The 27066-nt window shown below is 50.8% G+C and overlaps 12 protein-coding genes across 12 annotated transcripts; 5 read left to right on the top strand and 7 right to left on the bottom strand.

Annotated features, from left to right (window-relative positions):
* Nucleotides 1–386: 386 nt before the first annotated feature.
* Nucleotides 387–5306, bottom strand: PC9H_004937 (uncharacterized protein; the record flags this gene model as incomplete). Its single annotated transcript, XM_036774518.1, has 12 exons — nt 387–470; nt 519–884; nt 940–1138; nt 1191–1251; nt 1304–1601; nt 1655–1756; nt 1805–2453; nt 2508–2665; nt 2717–3050; nt 3102–3732; nt 3786–4224; nt 4278–5306. 12 exons carry the CDS (start codon nt 5304–5306, stop codon nt 387–389), a joined length of 4350 nt encoding a protein of 1449 aa, XP_036633020.1.
* A 455-nt stretch (nt 5307–5761) lies between these two features.
* Nucleotides 5762–7584, bottom strand: IDH2 (NAD-dependent isocitrate dehydrogenase; the record flags this gene model as incomplete). Its single annotated transcript, XM_036774517.1, has 14 exons — nt 5762–5857; nt 5915–5966; nt 6018–6072; nt 6129–6177; nt 6236–6367; nt 6418–6520; nt 6576–6709; nt 6761–6930; nt 6987–7004; nt 7055–7166; nt 7222–7274; nt 7330–7363; nt 7415–7477; nt 7528–7584. 14 exons carry the CDS (start codon nt 7582–7584, stop codon nt 5762–5764), a joined length of 1128 nt encoding a protein of 375 aa, XP_036633019.1.
* A 192-nt stretch (nt 7585–7776) lies between these two features.
* On the bottom strand, nt 7777–8630 carry VPS24 (Vacuolar protein-sorting-associated protein 24; the record flags this gene model as incomplete). The annotated part of the gene is made up of 5 exons (XM_036774516.1): nt 7777–7863; nt 7915–8064; nt 8116–8237; nt 8287–8464; nt 8520–8630. 5 exons carry the CDS (start codon nt 8628–8630, stop codon nt 7777–7779), a joined length of 648 nt encoding a protein of 215 aa, XP_036633018.1.
* Nucleotides 8631–8686: 56 nt separating this feature from the next.
* Nucleotides 8687–9583, top strand: PC9H_004934 (uncharacterized protein; the record flags this gene model as incomplete). The annotated part of the gene is made up of 5 exons (XM_036774515.1): nt 8687–8818; nt 8842–8965; nt 9003–9092; nt 9150–9333; nt 9382–9583. 5 exons carry the CDS (start codon nt 8687–8689, stop codon nt 9581–9583), a joined length of 732 nt encoding a protein of 243 aa, XP_036633017.1.
* A 170-nt stretch (nt 9584–9753) lies between these two features.
* On the bottom strand, nt 9754–12693 carry PC9H_004933 (uncharacterized protein; the record flags this gene model as incomplete). Its single annotated transcript, XM_036774514.1, has 10 exons — nt 9754–11014; nt 11066–11109; nt 11163–11273; nt 11321–11391; nt 11451–11671; nt 11721–11986; nt 12038–12355; nt 12408–12434; nt 12485–12521; nt 12581–12693. The coding sequence occupies 10 exons, from the start codon at nt 12691–12693 to the stop codon at nt 9754–9756; spliced, it is 2469 nt and encodes an 822-aa protein (XP_036633016.1).
* Nucleotides 12694–12794: 101 nt separating this feature from the next.
* Nucleotides 12795–14864, top strand: PC9H_004932 (uncharacterized protein; the record flags this gene model as incomplete). Its single annotated transcript, XM_036774513.1, has 6 exons — nt 12795–12916; nt 12973–13206; nt 13326–13702; nt 13763–14112; nt 14166–14575; nt 14630–14864. 6 exons carry the CDS (start codon nt 12795–12797, stop codon nt 14862–14864), a joined length of 1728 nt encoding a protein of 575 aa, XP_036633015.1.
* Nucleotides 14865–15192: 328 nt separating this feature from the next.
* On the bottom strand, nt 15193–16330 carry RPL5 (60S ribosomal protein L5; the record flags this gene model as incomplete). Its single annotated transcript, XM_036774512.1, has 5 exons — nt 15193–15460; nt 15511–15877; nt 15933–16093; nt 16145–16187; nt 16243–16330. The coding sequence occupies 5 exons, from the start codon at nt 16328–16330 to the stop codon at nt 15193–15195; spliced, it is 927 nt and encodes a 308-aa protein (XP_036633014.1).
* Nucleotides 16331–16661: 331 nt separating this feature from the next.
* Nucleotides 16662–17510, top strand: PC9H_004930 (uncharacterized protein; the record flags this gene model as incomplete). The annotated part of the gene is made up of 5 exons (XM_036774511.1): nt 16662–16713; nt 16764–17033; nt 17085–17209; nt 17260–17326; nt 17377–17510. The coding sequence occupies 5 exons, from the start codon at nt 16662–16664 to the stop codon at nt 17508–17510; spliced, it is 648 nt and encodes a 215-aa protein (XP_036633013.1).
* Nucleotides 17511–17766: 256 nt separating this feature from the next.
* Nucleotides 17767–19285, bottom strand: PEP2 (Vacuolar protease A; the record flags this gene model as incomplete). The annotated part of the gene is made up of 7 exons (XM_036774510.1): nt 17767–17843; nt 17899–18153; nt 18201–18499; nt 18554–18799; nt 18849–18871; nt 18923–18978; nt 19030–19285. 7 exons carry the CDS (start codon nt 19283–19285, stop codon nt 17767–17769), a joined length of 1212 nt encoding a protein of 403 aa, XP_036633012.1.
* A 136-nt stretch (nt 19286–19421) lies between these two features.
* PC9H_004928 (uncharacterized protein) lies at nt 19422–21692 on the top strand (the record flags this gene model as incomplete). Its single annotated transcript, XM_036774509.1, has 10 exons — nt 19422–19616; nt 19672–19721; nt 19772–19797; nt 19845–19935; nt 19986–20046; nt 20099–20765; nt 20819–21022; nt 21070–21168; nt 21221–21555; nt 21609–21692. 10 exons carry the CDS (start codon nt 19422–19424, stop codon nt 21690–21692), a joined length of 1812 nt encoding a protein of 603 aa, XP_036633011.1.
* A 226-nt stretch (nt 21693–21918) lies between these two features.
* Nucleotides 21919–24232, top strand: PC9H_004927 (uncharacterized protein; the record flags this gene model as incomplete). Its single annotated transcript, XM_036774508.1, has 10 exons — nt 21919–22018; nt 22072–22105; nt 22163–22382; nt 22434–22463; nt 22521–22814; nt 22872–22899; nt 22953–23039; nt 23093–23333; nt 23394–23552; nt 23608–24232. 10 exons carry the CDS (start codon nt 21919–21921, stop codon nt 24230–24232), a joined length of 1818 nt encoding a protein of 605 aa, XP_036633010.1.
* A 244-nt stretch (nt 24233–24476) lies between these two features.
* PC9H_004926 (uncharacterized protein) lies at nt 24477–26304 on the bottom strand (the record flags this gene model as incomplete). The annotated part of the gene is made up of 5 exons (XM_036774507.1): nt 24477–24502; nt 24556–24618; nt 24669–25524; nt 25702–26046; nt 26101–26304. 5 exons carry the CDS (start codon nt 26302–26304, stop codon nt 24477–24479), a joined length of 1494 nt encoding a protein of 497 aa, XP_036633009.1.
* Nucleotides 26305–27066: the final 762 nt, after the last annotated feature.

Raw genomic sequence — 27066 nt, 5'->3', positions numbered from 1 at the left:
GCTAATATTTTATTCGCACAAAGCTAGCTACAGTCGTTCTCGTATTTCGTTTGTGTGCATGTAGCATCTACATCAATATATCAGGTTGAGCATTGTAGCGTCGTGGATCCTTTGAGCTTGCCATTGAATACTCAGGAAACGGGTTTGAGATCCAAGCATAGACGTAATTATTCCTCGCGTCGTTGAAGTTATACATGAACGTAACAGACTACAGACCATATAGGATTGTTTCCTGAGCGATAGGCATCGAAAGTGGCTATGAAGACGGCTTCCGTTTGGTCTTAAAAGAATGGCAAAGAAAAGGAAGGCATATGGTCGTGAAATGTCGGGATACAAATACAAGGGGGCAGGGGGAGTTGGTCATGGAATCATTTATCCGTTGGGGGTCAGTTCTGGTTCTCAGCATAAGGGTTGACGCTGTAGACCTTGATAACCGGTGGGCTCTTGGTGAGGTCGGCGGTGACGATGACCTAGAAGGAGGTGAGCTTGGAGCCAGAAAGGGAGGTAAGGAAACGTACGGGAACCGTCATGAGTTCACGGATATCTTGGATTTTGTGACCAACGCTAGTCTGTCGTAAACCCTCAAACTCAGGCTTGACCTTAGCGATGGACAAGAGGCGTTGCTTCGAGGTCTCCTTGACGTCCTCGGCTGGATTGCTGCGGCCTAGAACAATTTCGTCCTCGTCCGCATCATCTTCGTCGAAAAGAGCTTTCTCGTCGTGGACGGAACGCGAGGCGACCTCCATCTTCAGGGCGTGCTGCTCCGCATTCTGCTTGACCTTCTTCAAATGCTCGTCATCGCTGTTCTCGGCCAACCATGTGATCACATCACGGTTAGACCAGTATATCTGAAGGGTGTGCGTGTGTTCGTCGTAGACATGGTTCTAAGATGTCTTGTTAGTATGATGAACTTTTTGCTATAGAAGGAAGGCCTCTTACATCAATGGGCATTTGATCGGCGTGAACTCTCTTCTCAATGCCAAACTCGGGGACGAGTACATCAAATGCTGCATCCAAGACACCAACGACTTTGGCCTGACGAACAACAGGTCCGTAGCGTTGGGTAAGGTCGGCGATGAGGACGCAAAGGAAGAGATGAGCAGATTGCTCCTGAGCGAGGCGAGCGGAATCGCGTTTGCTACGAGAGTATAGATCAGTAAAAGGTTCTCAGAGTTCATCGAAGTACGCACATGTTGCACTGCTGGGCGACTTTGGCCACGGCGTCGCGATCCATACTGAACTTGATGTCGGCTGCTTAGAGATATTGTGAGAAATAGTCACTGCAGAAGATAAATCAACTTACAACCATTCTGTTGAAGGATGGCTTCCAGTTCTCGGTGTACCAAGACGTCAGCATATCGACGAATTGGCGACGTGAAATGAGTGTAAAGGGGGGAGTTAAGCGCGAAGTGGTGGTACTTGGCAATGTCTAACATGCCGGCACAGAAGTACTTAGCCCGCTGGGTGGCCTTGAAGCAGAGGAGCTCCAAGAGGCGACGTGAGGAAGGATCCTTGACGCCTTCGAACGATCGCATCAGAGCACCCGATGACGACACATCCATGGTATAGCCAAGTCTGGCAGCACGCTCTACGAAGGTTTTCTGTATCTAAGTTAGCGCCATGGTATCATCAGGGAGGGAGGGAGCTGACGCACAAGCCTTCGCTCTAATGGATGATCGTGACGACGGAGAAGTGCTTGCTCAGGTAGATGGACAGCAATATGTTGAGCAACGGCAATGTTGGTAGCAAGCATGAACTGTTTTGATTTTTAGTGCATAGATCGTACATAAAGCAAGTAACGCACCTCGGCGACGAGCCTGTTCGCGTCTGTGTATTCCACTGGGCCACAATCTGTAGGGAATCCATTGTCGTCGAGAGAGAAAGACAGTTTCAGGGATTCCAAACTAAGAGCGCCATTGTCGATACGCTGGGCTCGTAAGTGTTTAGCAATGTCTTCCAAGACCTTGATGTCGTGCGCGATATCCGCAGCATTGTGCTCTGGAATGACGGCCACGTTACCAAGCGTCTTGCCTTCGATAACGTTTTGCGCGTCAGCATAGGAGAGCTGAGCGGCCGACTTGATTACAGTCTTGCCAAACCACTTCTTGACAACTCGGCCGTCCTTGGTGAAGGTTAGAACCACAGAGAATGCCAGTCGGTCTTGACCAGGCACAAGACTGCATAGCCGTTCGCTCAATGCAGGGGGGAGCATAGGAACCGCTCGCTGGACAAGGTAAACACTGGTGGCACGCTTGCGGGCATCGCGATCCAACGCGGTATTGGGCTTCACGAAGTACGAAACATCGGCGATGTGGACGCCGACGTCGTATGTACCATCTTCGTTCACCTTCACAGATAATGCATCGTCAAGATCTTTGGCTGTCTGGGGATCAATCGTGAATATCCTCTCGGCTCTCAGATCCTTGCGAACGCCCAGCTCATGATCGGAGATCCTAAAGATACGTTGAATCAGAGGGGAAAGCAGAAAGGCCGGTACTGCGACTTACGTCCATGGCATGGGTGGCAAGCATTTGAGGACGTTATCAGTGAAGTCCTCCGTGGGGAAGTTGCAATCTTTCAACAGGGCGCTTGTCTCAACTTCAATATCACCAATAGGCCCGAGTTCTTCGACCAAAGTTCCAAACGGATGAAGTGAACTGATAGGCTATGACAGAGGAGTTAAGCTCAGGGATCAACACAATAACACAACACTTACGTGGCGCTTGATGCAGGCAACGAAGAGCTTGTTCACATAATCGTCCGAGTTCTGGACGAAGTCTGGAGGGGCTTGTTCGGTGGGAATGGCAATTAACGGCACTCGTTTGTCGGTAGGCTTGAACCAGACAATCTTAGGGCGCTCAATCGGGGCACGACGAGGTTCGTCTCCACGATCACCCTCGCGCTCACGGCGCTCAGCCTCTTGCTTCTCCTTAGTCGCTGCAGAGGAAGGCCGAAGGAGTCCTAAGGTTCCTGAGAAGAGTTGTCCGGGCATACGCTCGACGACAGCTACGACGTGACCAGCGAATTGAGGTTTGATTTCGTCCGTCACCCTGCAGAAGAGCTGTTAGCAGATGAACTTCTTCCCAGATATTGTTGCTTACTCCTCATCCTCAAATAGCATGAGACCTTGCCCTTCGACTTCAACGTCATCCTTCTTCTTGTCGTCTTTGCGACCAGAGAAAGATTTGATGTCGTAGGCAGAGTTCTCTTCCTTCTTGCGCTTCTTCTCCTCCTTCTCCTTCTTAGTACCCCAGACTTCATCGACGTCTAGCAGTTCAACAGCCACAATATCACCTTCCAAGGCACGGTTGCGATCTTTCGAGCCACAAATGTAGATGTCGGCGTCGAGGACCTCGGTAGCCACATAGGCGTCGGATCGGTTTCGCTTGTTAACTCGCAATATACCAACGACTAATTTACCTGCAGCGAGAAGAGGCGGCAAGGATGCCTGAGGAAGGTAAGGTGCGAACAGGGACTTGCGCTGAGGCTGTTGTTGCAATTGAGACTGGAACTGTTGTTGCTGCTGAACGAGATTGAAACCACCGAGTCCCAGGCCCATCATGTTCGCCGCCATCATATTGGGGAGCATGTTAGGGAAGCTGAAAGAGGGCATCTTGTGGTGATGACCTCCAGCGGCAGCGCGGAACTGCTGCAAACTTTGGAGTTGGGCTTGCGCCTGAGCAAGATCGGAAGCAAAAGCGGTGTTGGGTTGCATGCCACCGACTCCACCATCTACGAATTATAGTTGAACGAGATGCTCAGCTGGTAATAAAGATGAAACGTACTGATCCGCCAGCTCGAGTCGGCACGGGATGCCTGGCGAGAGTGACCGCCGAAAGAGGGAGGGGCAAAGCCATCGTCGAAGCCTTCTTGACCATTGAACCCACCGATGTTCATCCCTTGCGCATTCTGAGAAGGTGTCTTGTTAACCACATTTACACTGTGTCGTCGCCCATGTCCGCGGGGAACGCCTTGCTGATTGTCAAGACCAAGAGGGAGCGAAGGCATATTACCGAACTGGCCCATGTTGCTCTGCAGCGCACCGAAGGCGTTACCGACACCGAGACCAGCAGGCAAAGTGCTTTGAACGCGTCGGTGGGCGTTTCCTCGATTCGGCGCAAGACCTGGGGTCCCAAGGGAAAGTACCTGACCAGAGGCAAGTTGTTGTTGATACAAAGCTTGCTGGTGTTGCTGCAAAGCTTCAATTTGATTCTGGATAGCAATCTAAAACAACCAATGTCAGAGCTCTCAAACATATGATGTAACTATGCACCAACCTGCTCAGCCATGATACCAGTGATTTCGCCATTCTCGCCCTTCCTTTGTTGTTCTTGGGGAGAAGGCTCCTGTTGATATTGCTGCTGCTGCTGCTGCTGCTGTTGAGGGAATTGGAAACCGGTATCCTCTTCGCTGATGGGAGGTCCCATAGGGATTCCGCGCTTACGCATTCCAAACATAAACCCAGGAGCGAGTTGCGGTCGACCAGTAGGGCCAACGTTGTCGCGGTCTTGTTGTGCAGCAGCGAGAGCGGCGAATCGAGGAGGGACAAAGCTTTGAGATTGCGAACGGGGCTGATGTGTGGGTTGCTGAGGCGCATAGCTGTCCTGAATCTCGCCCTCCTCAAATGTTGCGTTACCCGTGCCATCCTCCGCGTCTTCCATCATTGAGCCAAGGTTGGGGGAGAAGTTATTCATACCGGAATATCCGCCGGCGCCCATAGATGCAGCTTTGCGATGATTCGGATTGCCAGGGTAAGCGGAAGCACCAGGTGTGAAGACGGGCGCATTGGCGGGTAACGTAGACTGTTGGGCAACACTGGTCAGCGGATTGCTTGCAGGGGTTGGCGGAACTGGTGAGGTGGTCTTCAAATCAGCAATGACTCGTTGCAGTGAAGATAGGGCATCGCTACCCTCGGTGGGAGGAGGGGCTGCATTGGTGGGCTTGGCAGGCTGCTCCCTTGTCGCACTGTTGCTGTTGCTGCCGCCGCGCGCACCTTGCGAAGGCCTACGATTGGGGACTCCACGATTGTTACCCTGATTCTTGTTGCGCGCATCGGGTTTCCTCCCAGTATCGGACCCTCGCCTAGAATTGGTATCTGAACCTGATTCAGGCGCATTCGTTGATGCCTTCTTGCCACCAGACCTAGATGAAGGTCTCGTACCTCCTTGGCTGGATCCTCCACCATTGCTCGGTCGAGAGTTAGACACGCTCCGCTTCATATTGCGGCCGTTCCCAGTACCTGACGATTTCCTCTCGTCCTTTCTAGGGAGTTGCTGTTGGGCTTGAGGGTTTATTTCATCTGTCATGTCGTTCGTATAACGTAGTTGTAGGTTGCGAGAGAGTGTTTAGTTGGTTTTGGAATGTTTTTGGGATTTTGGAATTTCTAGCAATCGTACAGTTTGGACTGCGGCAACATGAGCGCTCGGGACATCATGGAGCAAAAGAAAGAGAACGGTATTATTGAACATACCTGAAGTGGGAATGGTTTTCTCGTTGTAAGGCTTTGCCCTGTGGGGCGAGTGAGGGGAAAGAATGCGAATGGCTTATCGAAAGGTTGGAGGAGGTTTTGGTCTCGGTTCTCCTTGACTTGATGGTCACTCAGGTTGGGCGCTTAGCGTAATCCCACGACCACAATAAGACATCATCAACCTCGGCTGCTGATGGCAGTAAATATAGGATCTATTACGTAGGTATGGGCACGAAGAGCAACTGAACAAGCTCTACAGATCTATGGACTCTATGGGTAATAGTCTATAATGAATCAAGCGCGAAGCTTGGCAATGATGGCGCTGGTGTACTCCTTGGTGGAGGATTTGCCTCCAAGGTCTCCAGTGATGGTTTTCCCTTCCGCAATCGTCTGTCAAATAAGAGATGAGTAACGCGGCACGCTGCATGTCAGAAAATTTCAACTCACGGTCAAAGCGGCCTTTTCGATCTTGTCTGCGTACTCATTGAGGTTCATGTGTCTAATACGAGCGATTAGCGAGCACCACGCCTGATCAATGCTGCATACTGACCTCAGCATCATGAGGGAAGATAACAATAACGCAGTCGGGTTAGCCAAGCCTTTCCCTGAGCAACGCGGTGATGTTAAGCAGACTGAGCCATCACAAGATGCTATTACCCACCTGCGATGTCCGGAGCAGAGCCATGAACAGCCTCGAAGATGGAGGCATCCTTCATCATGCAAGTCAGCAACGTGCTATTCATATACCGTAATCGATGTTTCACTTACACGTCCTATATTACCGGAGGGTGTGAGACCCAGTCCGCCAATCAGACCAGCACACATGTCGGACAGAATGTCTCCGTAGAGATTTGGCATAACCATCACCCGGTCCGCGTACGGCTTCGGGTTTTGGACAACCTACTCCAAAGTAAATATTGTGATAGAAGCTTATGCCAGTCAAATCGTACCTGAAGGCATACTCGGTCGAGAAGATCTTCATCATAGGCTACATCGGGGAATTCCTTCGAGACTTCCCTACAAGCGGACAAAAACATCCCGTCCGACATTTTCCTATACACGCATCCGATTGAATAACCGAGTTGTCATCAAACATCGGTGTACGCACATGATGTTTGCCTTGTGCACCGCAGTAACGCGCTTCCGACCGCTTGATTGCGCGTAATTAAAAGCGTAGCGAGCGACGCGCTCCGAAGCGTCCCATGTAATGAGTTTGATCGACTGCACTACACCGTCGATGATCTTGAATGTGTCAGTAAGTAGGCGTAGTATATTCAGACGTCAGTAAAATACCTCATGCTCAATACCAGAGTACTCTCCCTCGGTGTTCTCCCGAATTAGAACCGTGTTCACGTCATCGTAAGGAGTTTTGTAGCCTTGGATGGATACACATGGTCGTACGTTGGCGAAAAGATTAAACGTTCGTCGCAGCGTCAAGTTCAACGATACGTGGCCCTTTCCAACTGTATGAAGTTAGGTTGGTGAGCAATATTATATGAGTAAATGTGGATATGCTAACTTGGGGTAGCAAGAGGACCTATAGACGTGCGTTAGAAAGCTATTCAACCATATAGTCGAGCAACCCACCCTTCAATGCGACAGTGTTTCGCTTCACGGACTGAATGGCGGCGTCTGGTATCACAGTCTTTCCACCTTTCAAGATCGGTGTGACGCTAACTTCCTCCCATTGTATTGGTACCTGCCAGAACGAGACATCAGCTACCTGAGACAACTTGAAGCACCGTGGGGTATACATTAGCAGCAACGTAGATGTCCTTAATGGACTCGCTGATTTCTGGACCGATTCCTGTGTACAGAGGTTGGTTATCGCGTACGACACAATCCCCCAGAAGCGAACTCACCATCACCAGGAATGAGGGTCACTGTGTATTTTCCCTGCACGTTTGTCATAAGATGAACGTCTTTGCTTTAGTTCGAGTGTCTTACATTGGCTCCCTTCTGACCAGCGAAGGCAGCTGTTGGAGCGGCGGAAGCGTATTGGCGCGCCGCCTATTATGTTTGAATATCCTGAGTGCTCTCCCAGTATACTAGCAACCCACCTGTGCATGCCTGAAGAGGTTCTGCGGGATGGAAGAAGCGAACCGCGACCTGAGCATTTTTGAAGATTTCGGAAAGGCGGAGAACGGAAGCAAGAGACTGAAATTATCGAAGCGGTCAACCCGACCTGATGTCACGGATTTTGTTGTCAGGTGCTATCAGTTCCACGTGAAACGATAAGATAAGATAAGAAAGGACAGGGAGGCTGCGACACAAGCTATGATAATGTACAGCGACGACGATATGAAATATTAACCACTGAGGAGACCGTTCAGTTGCTGCCTATACTTCTCCATGTTCCTCTCCGTCTCCTCATCTTCTAGTTGATCTTCCAACACCTGGAGACGAAAGCTCAGAGTGCGTTTCGCAAGATAAAGAGGTAAACTTACTGGAAGACCCGCAGTCGTGCTGGCCAAACCAAGTTTGCCTTCCGTCAGTTCATACAGAACTTTATCTACTTCTGCGTCGGCTTCGTCTTCTATTTCTTCATCTTCGTCCATGTCAAGGGTATCCTCCAGCATTTCTTCCAGGATGCCAGCCTATCCGATAATTAGAATATTCACTCACAAACTAAGGCACACATTCCACACCTTCGTCATCTCCATCGACATCTCGCGCATGGTCTGGCTGATTTGCGGAAGCTTGATCAACGAATTGGACAGCTTCATGATGTCAGTGGATTTCTGCAACGCTCCGGTGACCTTCAAGAGGGCTTCATCCATGTCAGCGAGGGCGCCTGAGAAGGATTCCTAGACGCTTACCCAGCTGCTGCGACAGCTGGTTGCCGATTGAGCCCAAGCGGGCTTTGCTGACGGAGAGCCTGTCCTTCTGCTTGTTGCTTCTGACCACTTCTCTTGCTAATATACGTGCGGACTTTACATCGCCCTTGTTCGCCAGCTGCTTCACGGTCTGCCGCGCCTTGTTCGTAGCAATATCAAGCTGTGAAGGACATGAGTCAAACTCCAGTATCTTGCAGCTGGCGTAACGTGCAAACCTGCCTCATTTCCCTATCCAAAACCCGCTGCTCTGCGCGCAACTTTGCCTGCCATGCCTTCACTCGTTCCTCTGGCGTCGGTCCATAGAAGAAACGGTTGATAGACTGCATAATGGTGTTGAGCGACGGTGCCAAGCAACCGGCGCCTAGTGGAATTAGGGATGGCCATGACCCAAAAGGGAAATGGCTTGATACGGAAATTGGAGGCACGTTATGTAAGCATCTCTCAGTCCACCGATAGATTTGTCGTCAACGAAGGGCCCGTCGACAAAGCCTTGAACCCCGCCAACCTCAAGCCAGTGAGTGTTCATTATGCTGTCAGACGCTGCGGAATGTCCCAAGGTGTCGAAACTATGACTCGGGGACGTTCAGAATCGTTGGATGGCAACTTGCAATATTGGATGTACAAACGCTGATACACTCCTTCCCAACAGCACGACCCCTCAGTACGTCCATATATCTCTTGCGTTCACGGTGTGCCAGGCTCACCGAAGCGAGCTTCGCCACAGATCTCCACCAATATGATTATCTCAAAAGAAAACAAGCGTGTCATCTACGAGAACCTCTTCAAAGGTTCGTCCTAGCGGTTGAAGGGAGGATGTAGGTCTAATGATGGGCCCACACACGCAGAGGGTGTCATGGTAGCCAAGAAGGACTACAACGCCCCCAAGCATGAAGAACTCGAGGTTCCTAACCTTCAGGTCATCAAGGCCCTCCAAAGCTTGACATCCAAGGGATATGTCAAGACACAATTCTCCTGGCAATGGTACTACTACACTCTGACCCCCGAGGGTGTCGAATACCTCCGTGAATGGTATGCATGATCTCCACTTGTTAAATTTATATCTTATCGTTCCGCTAGGCTACACCTCCCCACTGAAATTGTACCCGCTACCCACAAAAAGGCCGTTCGCGCTCCTCGTCCAGCCCAAGTCCGCCCTGGCGCCGAAGGTGCTTACCGTGCACCCCGTGGAGACCGTGATGACTACCGCAAGAAGGAGGGAGGTGCTCCCGGCGAGTTCAGGCCTCAGTTTGGCGTTGGTCGTGGTGCCCCAAGAGAGTAACTTTTACGCCAGATGTCGATATGTCCGCCTTTATGCACTATCCATCAATGCAGCATTCGTGGCTTTCCTTGCAGTGAGGAAGTGAAGAAACCCAGTACAGATTGAAGCGAATTTAACTTATGGTATACACTATCAACGTACATAATCAAATAAGGAGAACTCATCTAAAGCTACGAACCAGGAGCGCGAATCTGATTGACCAGTGTTTCCCAATAGGTCCAATCTGACGCATCCAACCCTCTCGAATCGGGCGTACCAACCAAACTTTGAGGTGTTCCACTCCAGGCAGTGAAATCCGCGGGGCCGGGTGTGGGCCAAGCCATGGTGCCCCCCATACCATCCATCGCAGGCCCATTGCTAATTGTGTTACACCAGTGGTCCAGCAAGGACTGCGCAGCTGATTCGTCGTCTGCGCTGGGACTTCCTGAGCCGGCAGGGGAAAGAGGATATTCCGCATGCTGTAGCCTTTGAAATGTGGGCGAATGTACTATATTAGCACTAGAATACGATAGATTGGGTGATGTTTGAGGAGTTGTTGATGCATTCGCTGCATTTGTGAACGCTGTTTTGGGCGTGTGTGGATGTCCGTTCGACGATTGCTGCAAATCCAGCAACATTTGAGCTTGCTCGGAACCATTCGTAATGATTGTACGGGAACGTGTGGACTCCTGATTATCCGCTTGAGAGGCCTTGATCTTCAGGAATTCTATCGTCTTCAGTTCCCGTCGAGTGGTCTCATCCATGTCGGGAATGCCCTCGTGGTCTTTGAGGAACCCATCTAATATGGAATGCATTTGCACCGCATCGCGGCCTCGAGGTTGCAGAACCAGGTATATCCCGCTGATCATAGCCGTTTGGAACTCCCTATAAGCATTGCTCAACGAGTTTTGTGTTTCCTTGGGCATTTTTTCTCGGAACGCTTGTCGCACTTGGAAGTCTTTGATAGCAGACTCAAAACATGCCGTACGGGACGGGTTGTAGCGTTCTGAGCGTAGTCGTCGTAGGAGGTATGGCCTATGTAGGCTTATGCGAACGAATAGAACCTCCGTGATCAAAAGGAAACGATGGACAGGTATAAATTTCATGGAAGCGTCCAGGGATTTATCGGGCTTGAAAGAGAAGTGAGGAGGGAGATTTTCGATGAAGTTGGTCAGTTCGCCGTCTAGTGTGATAACCTCGTGGTAGTGGCTGGGGTGGCGGACCTGCTGGAAGTGGTGTACCATGCGTCCTATTATGGATGCTAGTTGGTGTCGGAGGATGACGAAAGTCATTGGGGTGGGCGACGATAAGGGAGTGGCATTGAGGATACGGGCGACAGGAAGCACATCATCGATGTTCGAAGGTGGCTTCGAAGACGTATAGTCGTCTTGTATATTGTTTGGACGACCAAGAACCAGGGCATATGAACGGTCAGCATGGTACAGATAAGACCTGCAATGCTCATTAAGTGAGCGAAAGGGGCGAACCAACTATTATACGCACCATATTCGACGTCGATATTCAACTTGCGTCGAGTCCATTCCCCGCTATACACCAAAGTTAGCCAGTCATGTAGCTGCGAAGTGTTCTGTGTACTAACAAAAGTCGACCCGTCACGATGGAGGCCCAGTGCTTGTGCTGTACATACGGCAGCACCAAGTTGACTCCAGCATTCGGTAATGCGTCGGTCGAAAGTCAGAAATCGTGCACTCTGAATTCGCGTTATTTACTTTCCACCCAAATGAACCGTTTACTCACAAGTAGCCGAGTTAGGACGATATCCAGGGAGTCGGGCTGTATGGCAGCAGCGATAAGGAGGGATCTGCGAGCTTTCGACCCGGTTATGAATAAACAACAGACAACCAGCCTCTGATGTTGATAAGCTTACAAGACCAGTAATATCGCAGCGACGTCACCCGTCTATGGCGAGCGTCCCCACCAATGCTTTCGGGTGCCAGCCTCACGGAGATAGCGAGAACGACAAAGAGGAGGGGAAGGAATCGGACGTCGTTTGGGTTCGCTGCTCCGATTCCGTCAGCACCATGCGCACGAACGAAATTATAGGCTGTTCGAAAGTCTTTCTCGGATATAGGATATCGAGTCCAATTTCTGAAATAAGGATTAGAAATGGGAGAAGTAATGTAGGTTGAGTACATACATGGAGTCGAAGTAGAAGTCTATCAGGACGTCGGATATCCGTGAAGGGGGGAGTTCTTGCAATAGTTCGGATATCTTATGAGGGGATACGCCACATTCCTGAACCAAGTTCTTGAGGTTATCGGCGGGTGAGGGTTCCGCCTGCGCGTCGATAATGGCGGCCGGACCGTTTGCAACACCATCAGAGATATTTCCGGAGGATTGGATGATTTTCCCATTGTTATTTGAGTCGTCTCGTTGTGATGAACGGACAACAACGTGATCCAGCTTCACAGCGTATCAATCACTGCTTGTTATAGCAGATGTGCATTTGCATACCAATTCAAGGACGGGGGCCGGCGCAAGACTGCCCGATGCACTATTGCCAAACCATCGTCCGCTATGAAATGTCCCCCCAATCGAATCTTGCTCGTCAGCTTGCGAATGTACATCATCGTCGCCTACGGAAGAAGACCGTCTTGTTTCGATGTGGCCGGCATGATTGGACGCCGAGGGGGTGGTAGCATTTGATGTGCAATATTGAGGCAGGGCCATCTCGATGATATGTTCCAACCTGGATAGTCTCGCACTGAGGTCCTGATCTGTCTTGCCCGGGGTATATGGCTGGCATAATTCTGGAACTTTGCGGGCTAGGCACTAGACAATGCTAGTCAACGGTCATTCATGAGATGTTAACAGAATGCCGTACATGAGAGCACGGTGTCTTCCTATCACACTTTCGAGATATGAGCATGAGATATAGGTATATGGACGACTAGACAATACCTTTTGTTTGCGACGGTGGCATTCACCGCACGAGAAGCTGCCCAGCGAGCTGTAATGAGTCGAGCATAACTCTGAAATTGCCGCGAGGGGACAAACCTGACTCGGGTTCTCTGCTTCTTGGCCGCTGGTACATCTTCACTTTCTTCCTTCTTGCGTTTAGAAGTCAAGATTGGAGTGAGCGGGGGCTGGTCGATGTTGGATTTCACCATGGTCGGTGAGGCCGTCTCTGTGGCCAATAGGTTGCAGGCGATTGGAATAAATGAGTCACGTTCAGCTTAAACCACGATGCATTTCTCAACCCACGGTCAGGATGCAACAGAACACTTGGAGGGACCTCAAGTTGTCACTCGAACGGCCATATAAAAACGACAATGGAGAACCAATACCAACACTGCTCGACATAACACCAGAGGGGGAATTTATATACGAGTCGTATGTGAGCCCCTTTCCATGGATTGGCACCGTCGTTGATTCACACTTTTATGAAGCAAGGATCCCCCGTCGAAAGCCCTAGGCGAGAACTTAAAGAGGGTATTCCTCGAACGAGGGCTCGACTTCTTCGACAGGATACGCGATTCCGGAAAGTCGTACCACGATGAGCTACCACAGGCCAGGAGTGACAACGTGCAACCGGTTGCGGAAGGGGACGAGGAATTGTCCTCCAAAATAATGACACCCGAAGAGCTACTCAAGATGCGCATGGAGCTTGCGCAAGAGCTGAGGTATGTTCGGGGACACTCTACTAGAATGGTAGGTTACTCAGTTAGCCCAGTGTTGCACAAGGAGAGATGGAGGTTGGGAAAGCCCTGCTAGAGACTATTCTGGCTTCGGTGCCCTCTAGTCAACCAGTTTCGGTGATCCAGTCTCTTATGCCACCCGCACCTGCATCCTCCACGTCCGAACCAAAGCCCCCTCCGAAACTCTCAACGACTATTGTAACGAAGCCCCCGCCGATCTCATCCATCAAGGCCTTCAACGCACAACTTACAATCAGCAGCAAAGATCTGGCTTTACGGAATGCTGCCGATGTGTTCAAGGCCGCAGCCGATGGGATGGACCGCAGTCGCGTGAAGGGAGAGAAATACTGGGTTGATGCACTGAAGATTCGGCGAGCGAACTGGGGATTAATCCCGGCTCCGCTACCCTTCGGAGCTCCCACTGGAAAGGGAGCCGATAGGACTTCAAAAGACTTCTTAATCTCGTTTGGATTGGAAGAATGTACGTATTCCACAGCAATGGATTTTACATATTCCCACTCATCTGACTTCCCATTACTAGCTCTGCCAATGTTCAAAAGGCGTGCGGTGGGTCGTATGCCCACAATAGCTGACGCACCTGATGCAGGAATACTGGTCTTCCCTCAACTCAGTCATCTACGACTTTGTGTTTCCCTGTCATTCACAGATATCACCACCGGCAACCCTGTATCCGCGCAGAATATCCTGGATGAAGCAGACTACTCCACCATCGATGGGTCATTGCGCACAGCTCAACAAGAGGTTATAGAACAGGAGATATTCTCATTTCTAGTGAAGGAAGCCAGCAACTTACCGACCGCCACTGCCCGAGTTTCCGAGAGGTTGATTGTTCTGGATGCTGCTCACGGAATGTCACTGAAATTTGAACTTGTGCGTTGAACTTTACAAGGATCTTGATGTACTTCGGCCTAAACTTTCGCTAGGTCAATGCTCACACGGTGTCCTCTATCCGTGGCAACCGTTCAACGGAAGACCCGTTCGTCGTCGGGAAATGCGACCTTATCTTCTATGCCTTACATGTTCTCTTAATACGTGCACATGGCCACCTCAAACGACGGCGCTTGGGCAACACTGGAACCACGACTTCGTCCCAAGGGAGCCAAACAGAGACGAGCCTCTTGCAGCCGATATTAGACATGCTTCAATACGAAGCATTCTGTTTGAGACTCAAAGCAGAGGTAGATGCTGCTGTTGGGGCGTTGCGACATGCCGGAGTTGCTACAACATTCCGCTGCGATCCGGTGGGCGACACCGGCGTGAACCTACTTAAGTTCTTGAGCGACGACCAATACAAAAAGCTGGGCGGTGATATGGTTCTGAGAATACAGGATCAGTCAGTCAACTCCATTTTTCGTGCAACAATTCGGTTTATAAAACCCGTTTCTAGACATACGTTGCGAATGACCATGACATCTCCCGCGGCGATGACCGTTCATCTTGCTCAGGCCACCATTGCAATCCATACAATACCGCAATTTGGAAGATTGCTTGCCGACGAGTTGGAACGCTGTCTTTTACTTCAAATATGTGAACTTGGGGATCGGCTTTGCGGCTCTGCCAACGCAACCTGGTTTGTGGACTTTGGCAGGTGTGTAGGGAAATGGGAAGGGTGTGCTTTGTGAGTAACCGCTTGTGTTCCCTCTCCGTGATCTCACGTCGTAACCGCACAAAAGGAACTTGCAGGTCACATATCGCAAACCCTCGTTTTCGTGTTCAGCTGTCAGAATCGACAGACTCAACAAACTCGGTGTAACTGAGAAGTACGATGGACGAGAGGCTGTCACACTACTGATATGGGTAGAGAATTTGATAAAAAAAGCATTGAATACATCTCGCTGAATGGAATTTGCTTTCTCTGCGATCAAATTGAGTTGCATCTCATGGCATGTGCAGCATAGAAGATGAGGACATAACAGCATACGGTAAAGTAGAAATAGTGAATGTGTGCATCTACTCGTCGTCTTCCTCCTCGTCCTCGTCCACGGCACCTCCAGTGGCCTTGAACTTCTCGATCTTCTCGGCAATGCGTGCTTGTCTTTGCTCGAGGGTGAGTTTGGGGACCTTGAATTTGAGCGTCTCGGCTTTCCAGTCTTGCGTCTTCTCAGTGGGCTTGAAAGTGGGATCCTCACGGATAGCGGCGTAGGCACTGGTGTAGATCTCCTCAATGTCTTCTGATCCAACACCGTCGGCGAGGTATGTCGAGAATTGCTTTTTGAATCTATGATAGTAGTCAGCAACAGTACAACAAACAGAAACGTTTGCACTGACCGCTCGTCATCTTCCTCCTCCAAGCTCTCCATGTACTCAGCGACGTGACCACCATAGATGTACTTTTTGAGAACCTCAGCATCAAGCTCCTTGGATTCCGGATCGTAGCCTGGGAATCGCTTGTCGGAGTGGGGGATGAAAATACCACCATCGCTGGCACCCTTCATGGCACCAAAGACGCGCGAACCAGTTGATGTACGCTTCAAGCCAACATCGAGGTAGCACTTGAACGGCCGGGGAGCATCTTCTTCGTCGAGGGCTTCAGTGAGGACGAGGGAACCATCTGGCTCAGCAACACCCTCGTATTTGTCAGCCAGTCCGATTTTAGTGAGCGCACGACGGGCGCAGAGAAGACCAGTAGCGTATGCTGTAAGTCACGGATCAGGAAGAGTAATATGAATCCGATGGAATTATTGACGGACCGGCTGTCCAGTTGGTCAAACCATGGTTGATGCCATATCTTGGCAGCTCCTTCGAGTGAGCGGCGCAGAGGACAAAGTCACCCTGGAGGCGGGCGTAGACGACTTGTACGATGATGTCCTTGTTGGTGAAGCGGACGACAAGTCGATATTTTGGCGCGTTACTTGACACTTGTTAATATATCTCCTACGAGCAGAGGCCCTCCGGTACATACTACTTGTTCTTGGCTTGAGTTACAAGTCGTTTGCGGGCATAGTCTATGGCATCATGTTATCTATGAGTGAATTGCCAGATTGTATGGGATGTACTGACAGTCGGTCTTGCCCTCCCGTCGCCGTCTGTATTTGACTTGGAACCGAGAGAAGTAGGCGTCGGACTTGATTTTCTTGACGAAGGGCATCTACAACAGAGATCCAAGTCAGAAGGGCAAGGGCCATCCAGATGATCACGCTCGAATCCATCGGATACACTCCGTGAAACGGCGCGTCTAGCAGCATACGATCCAAGGATGGCCATTGCAGTCCATTCATATCATCGACAGCATTGAGACATACCTTGAGGGGGGCGGGGACGGAAGGGGGGTGGTGAGTACTCAAAATTCTGTCGTTAGTGTTGCACCGATTAGCATCCGCATACGGAAATAGTTTCACACGACTACGCATGCTAGCCTTGATGCTGTGCCAGTGTGCCTCTCGTTCTCATCCACCACTGTACCAACTTTGAATCGCATCATGGATCCTAATTACTACGCTCAATCTCAGCAGCAATATGGCTACGCATCAGGTTAGTATACTTCTATTTCACCTCTGAGCTGGTGCTGATCCTTTATTCAGCTGATGTCAATCCATACTATCAACCGTACGCTGGTCCTTCATACCCCATTCCTGGCACATCTTCAGCTCATTCTGCACCGGTACCCGCCAATGCTTATGAATACGACGTCGGAATACTTGCCCAGCAGAGTGTCTACGTCCCAGGCGCCATGATTGACAAACGTGGTGGAGCAGGGGGCAAAGTGGCAAAGGGGGGCAAACGGACGACAGTCTTGCGCAAAGGCGGAGGAAAGGTCTGGGAGGATCAGACTCTTCTTGAATGGAACCCTTGTGCGTATTTTTCCGTTATATTGTCCTTGTTTCTGATGCGTTTCCATGCAGCGTGGTTTCGGCTCTTCGTCGGTGATCTCAGCAACGATGTTTCGGATGATGTCCTTGCCAATGCTTTTAACAAGTACACTTCCTTCACCAAAGCCCGGGTTATTCGTGATAGACTCAGCCAAAAGGTAGCATCATATTATTCTCTGTTTCGCTGTCTTGCTCAACCCTTCTTCAGGCAAAGTATGGGTTTGTCGCATTCTCGGACCCTGAGGACTTCTTGAAGGCCTGGAAGGAGATGGACGGTATGTGGGTGCACAAGTAGACGTTTGGCTATGCTAATGGGTGATTATAGGCAAGTATGTTGGCAACCGACCCGTCAAGCTCAAGAAAGCCGACGACAATGCGATCCGCCCCGTTGAGATTGGACATCGCAAGGCGAAGCAACTTGAACAAGCTTTGAAGAAGAACAGGCATAAGCCTTATTAAACGGTCCATCCTTTCCTCAGTTATCTGTTTACGTTACTGTCAGACGTTGTTATCATCGACAAGCGTTAGGGCTGCCTGGGCAATATATATGTATTATGCATTCCAATTGCCAGACTCGCTTTATGTAAGCCAACGATGACTAGTCCATTCGAACGCAGAAATGCAATGAACTTTCAAAAACATGCAAAGATTTACATCCATACTTCAAGCTTCAGGAGCGACTTCACGTATTCGAAGACAAGGTGCTACAGTCCGATTATACAGCATTGGCGAACCCAACGGCATCACGACCTTTGTCGTAAACGGTGTAGTAGCGACGAAGGAAGACATCGCCTAAACGCAGATAATTGTTTAGATACGAGAGTTAGGGGGAGAGGAGGGAACACACCAATAATCCACAAAGATCCGCCAGGGACGTTGATATCAAGACCAGTGAAGGCGGAAATACAAGTTCCTTGGACGTTCAAGATATAGTCGGATGCTGCCAATGGGTACTTCTGGCCACCGAATGTGAAGGTAAGGTCTGGAAGGTCCGGAACTTTGCTGCAATCAACAGTGTACTGGCCGTTCCAGGACTTCTTGGCACCGATTTGCGTGTTCAGCATCTCCGCGATGTCGGTGGGAAGGGCGATCAAAGAGGTTCCTGCGCATTGTTAGGACCTACTCGATCACGAAGATGCAATTTCGTACCAGTGTCGATGGCAGCACCAGTGTTCTCGAGCTCAAGGTGGTCATCACCAAAGCCGACGCTCTCGAGTTCCACCTCCCAGTAGGCCTTGCGGCGAACAGGGACATAGTTGAGCTTGCCTGTAAATGCTGACGTATCGATACCACCGAAAATGGCCTCTCCACCATCGCCTTCCGATTTACCTATTCTGAACGAGAAAACAGGGTCGTCCAGAAGACCGTGGTTGATCATGCTGTAGAACGGTGGCGTGATATGGTTGACAGATATAGTGTCATATCCTAAACCTAGGATCCCATCGAACCTACATAAGAGATTAGAAGACTGATGACACGCATATATGTGCCAAGACACGTACTTGCCGAAAGCGAAAGCAAGGCCCGGCTCCTTCGTCGCTTCGGCGAAATCTTGTCGAGGGATCTTGAGGTCACCGATAGTAAGAGTATCTTGAGAGACAAAGCCCTCCATAGAACCAGATCCATATTGAATCGAGAATTCGGTTCCGTTGGATTTGTAGGTGGAGGAAGAGCTCGAGTCATACTTGGCGTGCAAGAAGCAAGCAATCGAAGTGCACTTCGTGCTAGGAACCCATAAGTTGCTCGAACTACATGCGACGTTAGCATGACGACGGCGCCTATAAGTGGTCAATATACCCAGTGTCGAGAATGACTTTGAACTGATTGCACGTTTCAGTATACGAGTCAACGCTTCAAATTGACAAACTCACAGTCTGGGGAGGTGTCCCAAGAGTGATCTCAGAGAAATATTGGGCGTTCATAAAGTCTGTGTTTCACTGGTTGGGTTCGTTCGTCAACAATGCGGCGAAGAACTCACTGCTAAGGGGAACATTGTGGCCACCGTTGATCTCTTCTTGAGTCCTGAAGAGGTCGGACTGCGGCACGCGTCGACCAGACCCGCCGGCCCCCATAAGGGGAACTTGAGCCTGCACACCGCCGTACTTCTCCGCAAGGTATGCAGCTTCCATCGAAGGGTTGCTAGCGGTCGACGGCATCTTCTTGAGAGGAAGACGGTGCAGGCCATCAGCTGCGACAAAGGGCAAAAGGCCCAACAAGGTGGAAGTCAAGATCATGGTGGTTGAAGCGAAGAAGGTGAAGAGACGCGCAGCTCCGCCCTCGAGTTTGATGTAATGGGCACCTGTGGGAAATTGATGTCCACATTCGGGATGTGCCGCTCGTGCCCTTGCAGTGCAACCCCAACATTCATCAATGGTCAGCCGTTCGACGCGTCAGTCAACTGCAAACGCGATGGACGTCGACGAAGCCCCTTCGCTTCAGCCAATTGACCGTCTTCTACTCGCCCAGGCGGTTTGGGAATTGGGTGCGAACTCTTGGCCTGCGGTCGCAAAATTGCTCACCAAACACCCCCTTCTTCACCACCCCAAGTCTTTCTTTACTGCCCAAGTCAGCTCACTTTTGTTCTGTACCATAGTTCGGCTTAATATATCTCCTTTGTCAGTCATGCCACGCTATGTACGACTCTCTCATGAAAGAAGCAGGTTTGGATGGGTAAGCTTGGTTTTAATCTCTTCGTTGGTCTGGGAGCTCAAATGGTGCAGTGCTGGGGCTGTGGATGCGATCCATGGTAAGAGGCTTCAACGTCGGCTTTTTGCTCGGGTTAACAAAATGAAGCTCCAATACATCTGCAGTTGGCGCAGAAGCACTACCAAGCTCGCGTGAACGAACTTCGCGACCTAATACTTGCCGAGGAAACGAAATACAAGTATTATCAACCTTTGAATGCTACAGGAGTAACCTAACACTCGCTCATAGGTTGCTGGTTGCTGAGATTGATACTATACGTAATGACAACGCGAAATCGAGTGGGCACAAGGTATTTTGGAAGCCCTTCGGCCCCGTCTTGCGTCTTACCCACTCTTCACCAGGAGGTGGACAACAACAGCAGACAAGAGGTAGAGGTAGAAGAAGTGGGAGTGACTGCTCCGAGTCCACACGGCGAAGAGCCGACTACACAGGCCGAATCGACTCCTGCTGAAGCGGTTGATGACATTCGACAGCATGAGTTACACACGGAGCAGGAGGACGAGGAACGACATGGGGAGCAGGTACAGGAAGACGAGGCACAGCAGGAGGCACAGCAAGAAGACGATGAAATCATTGTACAGAACGTCGATGTCGATATTCCTCTTCAAGAAGACACCGACACTGCAGTTACCTCACCTCCACCTGTGGAAGAGGCACTAACAAAAGAGCCTTCATGGTCACCGTCGCCACCGTCGCCGCCCTCGCCGGAGTTGGGTAGAGATCCCTCTATTCTCCCTGGTGCCCAGGGACAAGACGCAAAGGAGGCAGACACAGCGTCCACTGGATCACCGCCTCTGGGAGATGTTCCGATGGAACAAGACCACGTAGACGTAGAAGCACCGCGCAGCCCTCAAGGCGAAGACCTTCCTGAAGATATTGATCAATCCATGGGCATTACTGACGGTGATGGGGACCAAGTGCCGCCGCCCTCTGGACCGAACGCTGGAGTTGCGGTTGCGGTTGCGGAGGAGGACGAATCAGAACCTGAACCTGAACCCACTCTTGAAGGTAGCTCGACAACTTCCTCGCACTTATCCTTTACTCAACGTTTTGATTGTTAGATACGACTAAGCGAGAATCCTCCCCGTCGTCAGTTACCACTCGGTCGAACACCAGCCCCTTTGAAGTACAGCCTATGGTGGTGGATGAAATCGAAGTAATGACGAAGGGCAGCGAACCTGCTGATGTACAGGAAGATGATGCAGATGAGGAGCCAGCTGAGTCTCCCACCCCTCAAGACGATGCATCTAGTCATCGACGCGAAGGTTGGTGACTTACGATATCTGTTAAGGCTTGGCTAACACACCACCAGGCAAACGTAAAGCTTCTTCCATAGAGTCTCCCGCAGAGTCTGTTCGCGACCGTAAACGTCCCCGTGATGGTTCAGAACCTCTCGACGAGGAGGAAACAGGTATGAGTACCTTCGCATGCGGTGAATTTAATAATCTAGACCTTTTTACTAGGCATGTCCTCGTCTGGTCCTTCCCGCCGCAAAGGGAACCGTCAAACAGACGAGCAACTCGCCAACAAGCGTTTCCAAAATGTCATAGGACTTCTTCACTCCCAAATCTCCCAACACCGCAACGGCACCATCTTTCACAATCCCATCAAGAACTCCGAAGCTCCCGACTACCATGAAATCGTGAAGCGGCCAATGGACCTCAAGACCATTAAAGCGAGAATCAAGGATGGGGCGATATCCAACTCGCTGGAATTTCAGCGGGACATTTACTTGATGTTCGCGAATGCGATGATGTACAATAGACCCGGGTCTGACATATACTCGATGGCAGAAGATGTGAGTAGTTCGCGCTGGTTTCGTGGGTGTGGGTTTCATCTGTTTATCTTCAGATGATGCTTGAAAGCGAAGACTTCATCCATTCTTTCCGTCAAACGGAGGGCTTTGTTCGGGGCACGCAAGGACACCGTATGTAGTTATGTACCCTATGTAGATCCCAGAGGAATTGTTGTGTCGAAGACTCTTTCAGAGTATTGCTATCAAGGGAGTCCCTGAGCAGCTACAGGGGCTTTCGTCGCTAACGCCAATCCTGGCCACGGTGCCTGCGCAGTAGCACATGCACCTTGTACACGCACTCAACACCTCTGAGTACGTTTCATACAAGTGCACCAACATTCGTCCTCGATTAGCCTCTTCCACATAATGAATGAAGAATTCGTAGACGTGATATTTCGTTCGCAGTCTACTGCTTCAAAGGAGAGCAAACATGAGCGCAAGTTCTACGGGGAGTGGATTGACAAAGGTGTGCCTTTGTTGTTCCTACTTCTACTATTGCATAGTGTTGACAGAGACTAGCCTCTGCGAAGCATAGCGCCCCCGAGCAGTTCGCGTGAGTACTCAGCACCTGGAGTACAATTAAGAGATAGTGACATTGCACGCTCTACAGAGCCGATGCTTTACGGAAGCTGTATCCTGATCACTCCTTGGTGATGACCTCCGACTGGAGGTTGCAGTTGCTTAGCTTCCCTGGTGTCTCGGCGGAGCCTATCGAAGCGGCACCTCTAGTTACCGAGGTGGTATTCATTCCCCTAGCACGTCGCCTCGGCGGCCCTTTGGGCATTGTCGCGGACAGCGTCGAAATAGGCACTTTCAAAGTGACCTGGGAAGTGAGTATGCTCGTTGTTGTTCTGTTGATAGACTTACAATGGGCTATTTAGGGGTACGAGTTCATTGTATACATCACGCAGGTAAGGTGGCTGGCTGCTATGGCCTATCGCGTTGCAGTACTCACATACATCTGTTAGTGGCCCCTGGGCTTCGGCAATCGCACGGAGTACTTCATCCTGCATGAAGGAACAGAAGAGCCCGCGCGTCAGATGCTGACGAAAGTCGGCATATGGGAGGACCAGCTGCACGATGAAATATGGGTCTTCAACCAGGGCTTCTGGCAGAAGAGCCGCGGGCTGTGGGAGGAGGTGCAGAAGGCTGACTGGGCGGACGTCATTCTCAAGGAAGACTTCAAGAAGGCCCTGAAGAAGGACGTGTACGGATTTTTCTCGTCGCAGGAGGTGTACAGACAGCTTGCCATACCTTGGAAAGTTCGCACCCTTCCTTTCTACGTTTCTTCTGTGTCTCAACTATGTTTCTGCGAGTAGCGAGGCCTCATCATGCATGGTCCCCCTGGTATGTCTTTCATTCAACGTCTAGTTACCACCATTCAGCGTAGTAACCAATAGGCAATGGAAAGACTATCTCCCTGAAGGCTATCATGAAATCTTGTGACGCTTTGGGCTTCTCCCCGCTCTACGTCAAGTCTTTCCAAAGTACCCTTTCCTCATATTGCACCTGCTGCCCCGACTAATTCATGCTACTTTAGGTTACAAAGGCGAAGAAGGTGCCATGGCTGACGTATTCGACAAGGCACGCCAAGTATCCCCATGTGTAGTGATACTCGAAGACCTCGACAGTCTGATAAACGACCGTAACCGATCTTTCTTCTTGAATCAACTCGATGGTTTAGAGGGCAACGATGGCCTGTTGGTCATCGGGACCACCAACCACTTCGACCGCTTGGATCCTGGTCTCTCCACCAGACCAAGTCGTTTCGATAGGAAATTGTCAGTGTCCTTGCCTAGCTCAGAAAGTTGTTTGGCCAGCTGATCTGTATGTGTATGTAGCCTGTTCGACGACCCCGACCTCGAAGAACGCAGCTTGTACTGCAAATACTGGCAAACGAAACTCGCGTCCAACGACGAAATCGAATTCCCCGATGCCCTTGTCGACGAAGTTGCGGGGCTGACCGAGAGATTCAGTTTCGCGTACCTGAAGGAGGCCTTGTAAGTCCCATCCCGTCATTCTGTTTTTGCTCACACTGTAACTCTTTGGTTAAAGTGTCTCCACCCTGGTCACTTTGGCTGGCTTGGACGACGACGAGGAGGAGGTCGACTTCGCTACGCTGCTGAAATCCCAGATCAAGACCCTTCGCAAGCAGTTGGACAAGTCGTCTGATACCGATATGGCTTCGTCGCGCGCTCAGGTAGACCTCGCCATCCCCAACGCTCCTGCCCGCCCTGACAACAAGCCATCCATGGACCGCGACGTTCGCGTGCTCCTCGACGCTCTATCTGAGTACGCCGCCAAGTCTGAAGCTTCCGGACGCCCCGCAGGCGCTGAGCGGCGGTACACCACACTCCCTGGCACCTACCAAGCCGACTCGTCATACTGGCGCGGCGGTGATGATTATCGGCCCCTTCCAAACCCTACAGGTTTCTCTGAGTCGATGGCGCAGACCTCCGTCAGTGATGGCCAGAAGTCCAAGCCTTCTTACGTCCAGCTTCCGTCCCCCCTTCCCCGCCAGTCCGCGACCAGGGATGGCCGTCCGTTTGAATGGACCGACGGCATCGAGGCTCGCAGGTTAGCCGTGTCGACTAGCAAAGTACATGTCGCTGGTCCAAAGAGGGTGTACACATCTATGCAACGCGTTGCCGACCTCAGTCCCAGTGATAGGAAGCTTTAATTGTTGGTACATGCCCAATTTGCAACGCTACCGCTGGGTATCTTTTTCTGTTTCTTTAGCATTTTGTCTATCTGTGTATACTATTCGGAGAAATTATCGATCTGTTCGCCCATTGCACTCAAATATATAGTCACGATTAAAGCTGTTAATCAAAGTAGTAGTTTACAACGAGTTGGGAGAAAAACAGGTGAGGAACTCGACTCCTCAATTCAATTAGGGAGAATAATTTTCGATGGAAGAGCATTTAGTGCGGCAGGCACTGAGAGTAGTCTAGAAAGGCGGAAGTTAGATCTGAAAGCTTGTGGTGAAGGCTCAAAACTTACATGGGTTGCTGACAGTGCAAGTGTATCCGGAGACGCAAGCAGTGGGACCAGTCCAACCTTGACCTGAGACGGGCATGTCAGCAAATAATGCCTCGTCAGAATGCTATACGTACCACCGCATTGTCCCCAAGCGCCTGCAGTGCTAGAAGGAGCGGGCTGGCTCGTGCTTCCAGTGTTGGTGGGTGGCGGCGAGCCGGGGTTCGAAGCGCCGGCACCGAATGTCGACCCAATGGCGCCGAATCTGATGTTCGAGAATGTCACCTGCGAATTGGCGTTCTGCGACTCGACGTCCGTGGGGTTGCCGGATGTAGTGGCACACTCTCCACGAGCAACACCGGGGGTGGACGCAGACTTGTCGGTGGGGTAGTCACTGTCGAGCCACAACATCTTCGCCTCGTGGTCATCCCAAACACTCATGACCAAGACCATTCCACGACCAAAGGCGTCACCCATGGCACGGAGACCACCCTTGTTCGCGAACGAGTTGGTGTCGCCGAAAGCAGTCTTTTGTGCGGAGCAGAAATCGGTGGTGATGGAGTCCATGTCTGATGACATACCCGGGATGTTGACCTTGGAGTTCTGGATAACCTTGCCATCTTGCACGTACACACGGCGGATCTCCGTGAGGTCACCATTAGCAGTCCCATCCGAGGTGACGAACTGGGTCACAACCGTGAATTTCTTCATCGTGTCGACGGTCTTGCCCTTGCCGAGGAACGAAGTGTCTCCCATGCGGAACGAGTTGAAGTCGCAACCATCCTTGTCACAGACACCGCCCGCTCTGTTGTCACCGTCGCCACAATCATTGCCCGAGCAGCGCGTCAAGCCTGTCACGGTACAGGGGTGAGGGGTGAAGGCAGCAGCCATGTTGTTGGCCTCCCATATATCCATTTCGCTGCAGCAGGTACCGAATTGTCCCTTTCCGGCGTTTGAATCGTTAGGAGAAGGTTCCCAGCCCGCGACGTTAGCCTGTTGCGGACAATTAGCGTGGTTATGATGGTCTATAAGTGAGGGACACGTGCCTCTCCGTTGATGAACTTGATATCGTGAGGGCACTGAGAGTCACAGTAACCGGTTCCGTATTTGGCACCAGCCTTTGGCATGCAAGTTAATGACTCGCTCAGATGACAATATGGAGTACTTTACCTTGTTGGCGGAGAATTGGGCCATACCACCGTCTGCGGGCATCTCAGAGAAGTACAGAGCACCGTTCAGACCACATGGGAGCTGCGACATGTCGATGTCGAATGTGAACTCCTGGTTCTTCAAGTTGAACATCTGGTACTTGGACTCGGATTCGAGCAGGTAGACACGGGAGCCGATGTTCTTTGAGTATGGACCGTTAGTGACGAACTTGAGCGTCAGAGCGTTTCCGGAAGTGGTGATTCCGTAGGTGCCACTGTAGTCTGCTCCGTCGAGAGCACAGTTAGACGCGCAGGTCTTGGCGTCCGGGCACAGAGAAGTGTCCCATGTGTTTCCATCGTAGCAGTTCTGTTGAAATGAATCAGTATGACGAGTCGCAACATTTCGCGTCCTGGAACTCACGTCGGAGCCAGAGGTAGTATGGAGCCAGCGCCAATTGGAGTCGAGAACTACAGACCTGGCAAGATTGGAGCAGCTTCCTCCGCCGGTACCCGTGCATTGCTGCACAGAGAGAGTTGGGTGGGTCTCAGCAGTGAGGGTTCCGACCTGCTGACCGAAGGCGGCGGCAGCGAGAGAGAAAGCGACGAGAGCGACCTTTGGGAACATGACTAGAAGCCAAAGACAGTTGACCTGAGTAACTAGCTGTTGAGCTGTTGCGGTTTGCAACCAACTCCTTGGCCTTTTATATTCCTTCGCGTCGAGCTCGGGGGGTCGTTAGAATACATACAACAATGAAGGAAATGACCCCCATCGGTCAATTATTCCGCAGAAGCTCCTGCTATGAGCTCGCAAGAATTAGAAGCAGCGGACCTGGAGAAATGTCTTTAGCCTCTTCCCCGCGACATCCGAGTCTGAGTGACGGTACTGGCACTGGCCGTCCTTGTTTGCTTCCTTACGTCGTCTGGCATCTATCACGTTATGATCTGTGATGAGACATGCTGTAGCACAAGATGTTGCTCCCGAATGTTTTCCGAAACAGCATGATGATGGTATTCTTTCTGTAACAAAGTGTCAGAATAGACGTACACACGTGATATCCACTTACTTCTCACTACTGCTTTTTGACTATATGCGCGGAGTCAAATGTTGGATTTTCGACATCAAGTTCGCGAATACCGAAGTGCTTTAGAAGTATTCGAGGTGGAGTGGTATGTAGACTTGTGAGGTTTAAGGCTCCACTTTGCTGAGACCTCAACAGATTCGATATGAAAGAATTCTTTGCCCGTTGCGTACACGTGTGAGCTCGTCTGGCAGATGATCATCTAGATTCTATTTTAAACATTAGCATCGGCAACATTCAGGTGACACAGTAAAAACCATAATTCTGGCGAGGTTATCCAGTGGTAAATCCAGAAGGTCCAGCGACCG

The sequence above is a fragment of the Pleurotus ostreatus genome, assembly GCF_014466165.1.
Source record: "Pleurotus ostreatus strain PC9 chromosome Unknown scaffold_3, whole genome shotgun sequence".
Classification (NCBI taxonomy): Eukaryota; Fungi; Basidiomycota; class Agaricomycetes; order Agaricales; family Pleurotaceae; genus Pleurotus; species Pleurotus ostreatus.
This window is presented reverse-complemented; position numbering and strand designations above follow the sequence as displayed.